Source organism: Solanum stenotomum, unplaced genomic scaffold (assembly GCF_019186545.1).
Source record: "Solanum stenotomum isolate F172 unplaced genomic scaffold, ASM1918654v1 scaffold2993, whole genome shotgun sequence".
NCBI classification, from domain to species: Eukaryota; Viridiplantae; Streptophyta; class Magnoliopsida; order Solanales; family Solanaceae; genus Solanum; species Solanum stenotomum.
Window position 1 is genome coordinate 1 of NW_026030720.1, and position 10,152 is coordinate 10,152.

General features: G+C 34.7%; 2 protein-coding genes and 1 pseudogene across 2 annotated transcripts; all 3 read right to left on the reverse strand.

Moving 5' to 3' along the window:
- Positions 1-359: 359 nt before the first annotated feature.
- On the reverse strand, positions 360-3,108 carry LOC125851778 (cytochrome P450 CYP72A219-like; annotated as a pseudogene).
- A 149-nt stretch (positions 3,109-3,257) lies between these two features.
- On the reverse strand, positions 3,258-7,357 carry LOC125851781 (cytochrome P450 CYP72A219-like). The gene is made up of 5 exons (XM_049531530.1): positions 7,081-7,357; positions 4,893-5,113; positions 4,238-4,482; positions 3,767-4,151; positions 3,258-3,684 (listed from the first exon to the last, which is right to left on the reverse strand). The coding sequence occupies exons 1-5, from the start codon at positions 7,355-7,357 to the stop codon at positions 3,259-3,261; spliced, it is 1,554 nt and encodes a 517-aa protein (XP_049387487.1). The 3' UTR covers position 3,258.
- Positions 7,358-9,028: 1,671 nt separating this feature from the next.
- LOC125851782 (cytochrome P450 CYP72A219-like) lies at positions 9,029-10,146 on the reverse strand. Its single transcript, XM_049531531.1, has 2 exons — positions 9,800-10,146; positions 9,029-9,481 (listed from the first exon to the last, which is right to left on the reverse strand). Exons 1-2 carry the CDS (start codon positions 10,088-10,090, stop codon positions 9,056-9,058), a joined length of 717 nt encoding a protein of 238 aa, XP_049387488.1. The 5' UTR covers positions 10,091-10,146; the 3' UTR covers positions 9,029-9,055.
- Positions 10,147-10,152: the final 6 nt, after the last annotated feature.

Sequence of the window (10,152 nt, forward strand, 5' to 3'; positions counted from 1 at the left end):
TTGTGTAGATTCCTCTGCTATGAAGCCGACTTTGGTTGGGAAAAGCCATCATGGGTGAGCACTATTAGCAAAAATGTTGAATTCATTAGTCTGATTGATACGACAAATGATGGGATAGAAGCATGGGTAAACACAGGGGTGCGAGTCATGGGATTTTTCATCGTATTGCTTTCCCACATCTTGGTTTGATATAAACACAGGGTGCGACTCATGAAATTTTGCTGATTTAATCAAATTTTCTCCTTATAGGTAGAAATAAACTTGCAGGACTGAACAATCTATATGCACAAGACATAAAGGCTTGACTTTCATAAACAGGAACCACTGATGTAAACTCTTCACGAGACACGATGGAGCATTATAACAAGTTCAAACTAATTCACCCACAGAAGAAATGAGAAAAGAAAGTGAACAACATTGAAAACAATTCAACACTGCAATGTTGAAATAGGAAAAAAGCGATTTCAGCCATAACCCGACTAGTTTAATAGTATTCGAGCTGAAACATGGAGAACACAATACCATTGATCTTAAATATGAGCAACATCCATTTCAAAGTTTGCGCATAAGCAGAGGAGCACCATACTGTGGATGAATAGTGATTGTTGCAAATGGAGCATGTGCATAAGACGGAGAGAGTTCGAAGGAGAACTTTTGTAATATCATTGCTATTCCAATTTTTGCTTCCATCATTGCAAAGTTTTGTCCGATGCAAACTCGAGGTCCCCCGGTAAATGGAATAAACGAGATGTGTCCTTTTGTTGCCTTTGACACTCCTTCACTGAATCTTTCTGGTTTGAATTCCTTCGCGTCTTCACCCCATAATTCCTTGTCATAATGAATTAATACTGTGGGTATAACAAGTAGAACTCCAGCTGGTAGACTCAGCTCCCCTAATTTGACTTCATGTTTATTCCTTCTACGATATGTTGGTACTGGGGGGAATAGCCTTAACGTCTCGTGCAAGATCATTGTCACCTATATATGGAAAGAAACATGTATTGGATAAGTTCGAAGTAGAATTAGTTCATTTCTTACAAAATCTAGATGTCATGCCTTCCTAATATATTTTAATCTCCTAGTAACTGCCCCTCTGAGACTGAAATAGGACGATAGAAAATGTGTTCAATCTGCTCTCAGTTGGAACAATTTGGCATTAATGATGGGCAAGACGATTTAACAGCTACTTATTTTATCTTGATTTTACAGTGTTGTTCATCTTTGAAAGTTGATCTATGCAGTGATCTTGGGCTATTTTAAGTTGTCATACATAACAAACTTGTGGAAAGTACTTACAATTTTGAGGCGACTTAGTCCTTCCAAATTTGGTTTTTCATTTCCGAAGACCTGCAAAGCTTCCTCTCTGGCACGTGCTTGCCACTCTGGATGTAGGCACAACAAAATCATTGTCCAGACGAGCAACACTGCAGTGGTCTCTTGTCCAGCAAAATAGAAAAACTTGCATTCATCAATGACTTCATTTGTTGTCATTCCGAAATCTTTGCTTCCGTGTTGTTCAATTTCTTTCATATTGGATTCAAGTAATATGCCTAATAAGTCATTTTTACTAGTCTCCCCTGCTTCCATTGCCCTCAATCTTTTGTCGATGATACGCTTAATCGTTGTTTGGACTTGCTTTTCGATTTCCAGCATTCTTTTGTACCTTTTAGTAGGCAAGAACCTAACAAAACAAATTTAAATGCAAACAAGAAAAGTCTTTTTAGCAGAAAGTAATGAACATGTCATTTTTCATATTATGTAGAAATTTCACAAATAAATTGTTATACCTTGATCCTGGTATATAAATTGAACGATTTATATCCGTTACATACTCAGCTTGTTCATTCTGAAGTTCAAATACTATTCTCCCTTCTTCATAGCTACTCCCAAATGCAGTTCGAGAAATGACTTCAGCGGTCATTAATTGAAGGTCTGGCCTTACATCGAGCTCGAATGATGTTTCCTTTGGAATAATCTCCTCCCATTTGCTTATCATTTCTCTACAACTCTGATAAAATGCTGGCAACATATGCTGTACAAAACAAATTAATTGCAAAAACCAGTACTAGTTATCAGTAGCAGGCTACATGTATTGAAGGGGCCTCCATTGAAACCCCTTCTTCGGGAAATTAACTACTGGAATTGGGTAACAACAATTGTTTTTGGGCATATAGATATAAATTTTTGAATCCCTTCATAATGTTAAATTTACCGATGTTTTCTAAATTTATTAGTAATAAGAATATGAAGTGAATATAACCTTTAACTTCTCAGTTTGGAAAGCAGGATTGATGATTTTTCGGTGTTTGGCCCATTTATCTTCCTCAAGCTTCGCAAGACCTATAGCCAATAACTTGGAAAAATGTATTGGGATGAGTTTCCTTTTGGTACACATAATTCTTTGTGAAAATTTCCTTTACATGTTCAGGATCTGTAATCAACACTACTGGATATGGGCCTAGCCACACAAAAGAACTTTTACCTGAGAGTAATCAATTTTCGATTAGAAAAAAGAAACAGCATAATACATAAACACTCCAACTTCAGTCCAATAAATATTAAAATTCATAGATTTCAAATCTTGGATCTGTCTCTACTAGAGAGTTCGCGACCTCTTTCATGGATGGAGCTAGGGTACCCAAAAGTGATTCATCTGGATTCTCTTTAGAAAAAAATTACACCATACGTATATACAAGGATATAATTTTTTTACTGTTTTAAGAAGAATAAAAGAAAATACCATTTTTGTTGATGGAGTCACAGAGAAAAGGGATGAGCCTTTGGGCTATATCATCAGAGAAATTGATAGGCTTAGATTTGGCTTCATTGAGTTTATTTGTGAATTCCTTCAAATCTCCGTGGTATAATTTGTATGGATTTCCCTCAAGACCACTCTTTCTTAAGTATTTTTCAAGTTTCTTTGGCTTTAACCATGCCCAATTCAACACTCTCCATGTATATACCAAAAAATTAAATTTAAAAACTATTATTTTTCACTCATGTTAGACCAAAAAAGGTGTTTCTTGGTCATTTGTATAGCAGTAAGGGTATATGTGAGTTACTTTAATAACGAGGGTGTATCTGCTCTAAATCACAAGTTGAGGACATCTTTCCATTTATTAAAAACAAATATGTCCAATACTACAATGAAAGGCCGGCCCAAAAAAGTGAACAACATTGATAACATTTCAATACTTCAATATTGTAATAGGAAAAGAGCGATTTCAGCCATAGTCTTAAATATGAGCAACATCCATTTCAAAGTTTTCGCATAAGCAGGGGAGCACCATACTGTGGATGGATAGTAATTGTTGCAAATGGAGCATGTGTATAAGACGGAGAGAGTTCGAAGGAGAACTTTTGTAGTATCGTTGTTATTGCCATTTTTGCTTCCAGCATTGCAAAGTTTTGTCCAATGCAAATTCGAGGTCCCCCACCAAACGGAATAAAGGAGAACTGTCCTTTGGTTGCCTTTGCCACTCCTTCACTGAATCTTTCTGGTTTGAATTCCTTCGCGTCTTCACCCCATATTTCCTTGTCATAATGAATTAAGATTGCGGGCATAAGGAGAAGCACTCCAGCTGGTAGATGCAGCTCCCCTAATTTGACTTCTTCTTTGTTCTTTCTACTAAATACTGGTAATGGGGGGAATAGCCTTAACGTCTCGTACAAGATCATTGTCACCTAAGGAAAAAAAAAAAAATGTATAGCATAAGTTAGCAGCAGAAATAGTGCACTTCTAAGAGAACTTGTGAAACGTACTTACAATTTTGAGGCGATTTAGTCCTTCCAAATCTGTTTTTTCATTTCCAAAGACCTGCAAAACCTCATCTCTGGCACGTACTTGCCATTCTGGATGTAGGCACAACAAAATCATTGTCCACACGAGTAACACTGAAGTAGTCTCTTGTCCAGCAAGATAGAATAACTTGCACTCTTCAATGACTTCATTTGTTGTCATTCCGAAGTCCTTGCTTCCGTGTTGTTCAATTTCTTTCATATTGGATTCAAGTAATATGCCTAATAAGTCATCTTTACTTGTCTCCCCTGCTTCCATTGCCCTCAATCTTTTGTTGATGATACACCTAATTGTTGTTTGGACTTGCTTTTCGATTTCCAGCATTCTTTTGTTCCTTTTAGTGGGCAAGAACCTACACAATAATTTTTTAAATGTAAACAAGAAAAGTCTTTCTAGTAGAATGTAATAAACATGTGATTTTCCGTATTATTGTTATACCTTGATCCTGGTATATAAATTGAACGACTAAGATCCATTACATACTCAGCTTGTTCTTTCTGAAGTTCAAATACTGTTCTTCCTTCTTCATAACTACTCCCAAATGCAGTTCGAGAAATGACTTCACTTGTCATTAGTTGAAGGTCTGGCCATACATCGAGCTCGAATGATGTTTCCTTTGGAACAGTCTCCTCCCATTTTCTTATCATTTCCTTAAAACTCTGATAAAATGCTGGCAACATATTCTGAAAAAAAAAAATAATTGCAAAAAACAGTACTAGTTATCAGTGACAGAGCTACATGTCTGGAAGGGGCTTCAATTGAAACCCCTTCCCTGGGAATAGGGTAAAATCAATTTTTTTGGGCATATAGATATAAACTTTTGACTCCCTTCGACATATTGTAGTGTAGTCATAAAGGTGGTTCAAAAGTTGCTATAGATTTCAGGTTCAAATCTCAGGTGTGGCATGCCTGCATTGTTTTAAATCTCTTTCTTAGAATTCTTGACCATGTTTATTACTGCACGGGTGGATATAAAAGGACAACTTCATAATGTTAAGACATTTCAATTTGCTAGCTATCTTAAGTCCAAGGCATGAAAATTTACCAATGTTTGCTAAATTTAGTAGTAATAAGAATATGAAGTGAATGTAACCTTTAACTTCTCAATATGGAAAGCGGGATTGATGATTTTTCTGTGTTTGGCCCATTTTTCTTCCTCAAGCAACACAAGACCTTGAACAAATAACTTGCCTAATGGATTGGGATGACTTTGCTTTTGGTACACATAATTCTTTGCAAAAATCTCCTTTACATGTTCAGGATCTGTGATCAACAATACTGGATATGGGCCTAGCCATACAAAAGAACTTTTACCTGCGAGAGAGCACTTGTAGACACATTAACCATCTTTTTACTATGCCTGATTTGGTACAAGAAAACATAGGCAAGAAAGATTGACTGTAGTTGATAATCAAAGAAGAAATTAAGAAGTCGAAGACTAATTCGGGCAGTGATGGGACACAGTAAGGGGTGGAGCATCCCTGGAATAACATATTGGTTCATGTGAACCAAGTAGCTTTTGTCCAAATCTTTTATAATATATTAGTTTTGGAACGTGCATTGCATGTTTAATTTGTTCCCCTACTATTAAATAAAATTTGCACAACGGGGAAAAAGTTACGATGCTTTTAAAAAAAAACAACTTAAACCGAATAAGTTTACTCAAATATATCCTCAAAAAGTAATTCAAAAATGATGAAGACACTTAATCAATATCAAGGTGATTTCTTCTTGCCTTTATTAACAGATCTTGAAATAATAATTCTAAAGTTACTTTCATCATTTTCTTCTATAAATTCGAAGTGCTTAAATAGAGAAAGGCAGGGAGAATAAAAGAAGAATCAGTAAATCTACATGTAACACGTATATAGAATCTTCATTTCCTTTCTTGTAGTTTTTTTCTCTTCCTTTTTTCCCTTTTCTTAGCTAGCCCGGAGGGAGGAATAGTGTCAAACAATATGGGCGATAACAATGATTAACAATCACATATATAGATTATCATCTCATAGATTTTATCAACAAAAAAAAGTTCATAATGCAAATAACAGTTTCATTAGATCTTTTCATATTTCAAAGTCAATAGCAATGTATCTTATTACTATTTATTTACTTCTCCTATATACATCTCAAATAACGTTTAGTTACTTGTATAGTTATATTTGTGTGCATCAAATAATGTAGTAGATGAAAAATAAAAAGTTACATACTGGAGATTGATAGTTTAAAGAAGGAAAAACAAATGTGGGTTAAATCAATGATAATTATGATGAATATATTGAGATCAAATAGGATCAGAAAGAGCAATCTTTCTAATCTAAAAAGGAAGTTTGAATTTAGAATAAATAATTTGGGAAAATGCATAAGTACCCCCAGCCTATACCCAAAATTCCTGAGACACACCTAACCTTTACTAAGGTCCTATTACCCCGTACTTATATTATATATAATTTTCTACCCCTTTTCGGCCTACGTGGCACTATCTTGTGGGTCCAGCGCATGTTGACAATTTTTTTCAAGGATAGTGCCACGTAGGCTGAAAAGGGGTAGAAAATTAATTAAAAAATAAGTTCGGGGGTAATAGGACCTTAGTAAAGGTTAGGTGTGTCTCAGGAATTTTGGGCATAGGCTGAGGGGTACTTATGCATTTTCCCTATTCTATAACTCGTATTAACTAAAATCTTTAGCAAAATTTGCTGGTTATTTATGCATCATTTTATTGCTGAAAACAATTTATACTTTGGATGCTATAGAGGAGATAATTCTTTAAAGGAGTTTTTTTTTAATGAACCAAAAGTATTAATCCTCCACCATTAAGCATTAAAGAATTAGTTAATAGAATGACTCTTCACTGTCTCACTAGTTTGATGTATTTAGTGGTGGAGTTAGAATTTTTATTAAAAGGTGTCAAGATATAAGGAAATAAATTCACAATGAAGTTAAGGAGTACTACCAATATGTAATATATACATAAAAGGATATATTTTACTTAGCTACACAATGTAAATTTTTTGACATGTGGCTCCGCCAGTGAATGTATTAAAAAATCAATAAGTACCATAAATATCTTACTGAGTATCCGGTTATTATTATATAAGAACTTAAGGACTCTACTAAAATTCATAAATTTCAAATTCTGGATATGTCCCTATTGAGAGTTTCCCTCTCAACTCATGTATCCCGAAAAGAGGTTCATCTTAACCCTTTTTGTAGATAAAATTACTTGGTATACATACGAGAACATATTTTTGTAATTGTTTTAAAGAAGAATAAAAGAAACATACCATTTTTGTTGATGGAGTCACAGAAAAAAGGGATGATCCTTTGAGCTATATCATCAGAGAATTTGATGTGCTTAGATTTGGCTTCATTGAATTTATTTGTGAGTTCCTTAAAATCTCCATAGAGTAATTTGTATTGATTTCCCTTAAGACCACTCTTTCTTAAGTATTTCTCAAGTTTCTTTGGCTTAAACCATGCCCAATTCAACACTCTCCATGTATATACCAACAAAACTGCAACACAAATTGTTGCTATAATCATGTTGTAAGATATTTCCATAGAATTATTAAATAGCTGCTGTTTGGATACTAAGTACATTATATAGTTAGTTTAAAAAATTATTGTCCATAAATATAGTAAAAATAAATAAATACCTTTGCCTACTTTTTTTTCCATTCTCGATATGGGAAAAACACTTGTATATAAATACCCTTTACCTATGGGAAAAAGTGGAAGGAAGTATTTATGAGCTTTTTCATGGGGTGGAAAATGGTTGAATTGCATCGGATTTGAATGGATTGAGTCAAAATTGACTGGATTACAATTCCATGCTTACTTAAATGGATAAATCTGAATTTGATCAAATATGGTTAGGGTAAAATGCTTGAACAACTTTCAAAAATAGCAAACTTGAAATATAATGAGGTAAAATAGCTTATGTTTGGCTAATTACATAACGTAGTTACAATTTGATTAGCTATCCAGATTATAATTTGTATATCTCACATGACTATAAAATATTTAAACAAATAAGACTCCCAATTTAATTAATGATGATAGACACAACAATTTTTTTTTATAAATCTCACGAATCACGCATAACCCCTACCACGCCATCCCCACTCCTAAATTAGTAATTTTTTTTAAAATGTTCATTTTTCATAAAAAAAAAAACAGAAATTTTAAATTTTTTTTCACCCCGTATCCCAATCCCCCACCCACTCACAACCCCCCNCCCCCGTCCCCCACACCCCAAATTATTATTTTTTATAAAAAGATAAAACAAAAAATTGCCCACCTCACCTCTCCCACCTCCACGCGTCCCCATACTCCTGCCCCTACCATTTTTTTTAACACATTAAAATATTTTCTCTTAAAAAAAATATTTTTTTTTGCCTCCTCCCCGGCACAGCTTCACCCTCCCCCCCTACCCCCACCCCACCCCAATTTTTTTTAAAAGAAGTTAAATTTTTTTCACACCCTCCACCTCCACACTACCCCCACCCACCACAATTTTTTAAAAAAAGTTAATTTTTTTTTTTTAAAAAAAAGCTAAATGTACTCCTTTAACTTATATGAGCTGAAATGGTCACCCCTACTTTTGACATAGGTAAAGGGTATTCATGAGCATTTTCCGTAGTTTTATTTGTTCTTCATCCAAAATACGAAGGCTAGACTTCCTCAAAGACTCAAATTCTTATGTTGAAAAAATTACATCGACTATACTCTCTCCATATCAAAATAAGTATGTCGATTTAGCTCATTTCACGCCTATTAAAAAATAACAAATAAAAAAATATAGTTTACTAAGTTATCCCTACTTATTAGATGTTGGATTGATCCGATTGGTTGGAATCACCGAATATCAATATTTTCATTAATTCCTTGAAAGTTCCTTATAAAATTGATGACGCATCATTGTCAATGTTGATATGTATCAATATGGGATTGCAAGTATACATAGAATTCTTCATAAAAAGATAACTTTTAAAACTACCCCGTTATTTAGTTTAAGACTCGACTTAGATCAATAGGAGCCACTGATATAAATTCTTCATGAGAAAAGATGGATCAGTATACCAAGTTTAAACTAATTCACCCACAAAAGAGAAGTGAACAACAACAATAACATTTCAAACCTACAAAGTTGAAATAGGAAAAGAGCGATATCAGCCATATCCCGACTAGTTTATTAGTATTCGAGCTGAAATTCGGAAAACACAACACCATTGATCTTAAATATGAGCAACATACATTTCAAAGTTTGCGCATAAGCAGAGGAGCACCGTACTGTGGATGAATAGTAATTGTTGCAAATGGAGCATGAGTATAAGAGGGAGAGAGTTCGAAGGAGAATTTTTGTAGTATCATTGCTATTGTCAGTTTTGCTTCCATCACTGCAAAGTTTTGTCCGATGCAAACTCGAGGTCCCCCGGTAAATGGAATAAACGAGGCGTGTCCTTTTGTTGCCTTTGACACTCCTTCACTGAATCTTTCTGGTTTGAATTCCTTTGCGTCTTCACCCCATAATTCCTTGTCATAATGAATTAATATTGCGGGTATAACGAGTAGCACTCCAGCTGGTAGACTAAGCTCCCCTAATTTGAATTCATGTTTGTTCCTTCTACGATATGTTGGTACTGGGGGGAATAGCCTTAACGTCTCGTGCAAGATCATTGTCACCTATATATGGAAAGAAAAATGTATTGGATAAGTTGGAAGTAGAATTAGTTCACTTCTTACAAAATTTAGATGTCATGCCTTCCCTAGTTATTTTAATCTCCGAGTAATTGCCCCTCTAAGACTGAAATAGGACGATAGAAAATGTGTTCTATCTGCTCTCAGTTGGAACAATTTGGCATTAATGATGGGCGAGACGATTTAACAGCTACTTATTTTATCTTGATTTTACAGTGTTATTCATCTCTGAAATTTGATCTATGCAGTGATTTTGGGCTATTTTAAGTGGTCTTACATAACAAACTAGTGGAAAGTACTCACAATTTTGAGGCGACTTAGTCCTTCCAAATTTGGTTTTTCATTTCCGAACACCTGCAAAGCCTCCTCTCTGGCACGTGCTTGCCACTCTGGATGTAAGCACAACAAAATCATTGTCCAGACGAGCAATACTGCAGTGGTTTCTTGTCCTGCAAAATAGAAAAACTTGCATTCTTCAATGACTTCAGTTGTTGTCATTCCGAAATCTTTGCTTCCGTGTTGTTCAATTTCTTTCATATTGGATTCAAGTAATATGCCTAATAAGTCATTTTTACTAGTCTCCCCTGCTTCCATTGCCCTCAATCTTTTGTCGATGATACACCTAATCGTTGTTTGGACTTGGTTTTCGATTTCCA

Excerpts from the sequence above, each read along its gene's own strand:
- LOC125851781 (XM_049531530.1), bottom strand. The coding sequence starts at position 7,357 with ATGGAAATATCTTACAACATGATTATAGCAACAATTTGTGTTGCAGTT. Across the intron at positions 5,114-7,080 it reads TGACTCCATCAACAAAAATG|GTAAAAGTTCTTTTGTATGG; the intron begins GTATGTTTCTTT and ends GCTCTCTCGCAG. Across the intron at positions 4,152-4,237 it reads ATTTATATACCAGGATCAAG|GTTCTTGCCCACTAAAAGGA; the intron begins GTATAACAATAA and ends ATTATTGTGTAG.
- LOC125851782 (XM_049531531.1), bottom strand. The coding sequence starts at position 10,090 with ATGGAAGCAGGGGAGACTAGTAAAAATGACTTATTAGGCATATTACTT. Across the intron at positions 9,482-9,799 it reads GACTAAGTCGCCTCAAAATT|GTGACAATGATCTTGCACGA; the intron begins GTGAGTACTTTC and ends TTCCATATATAG.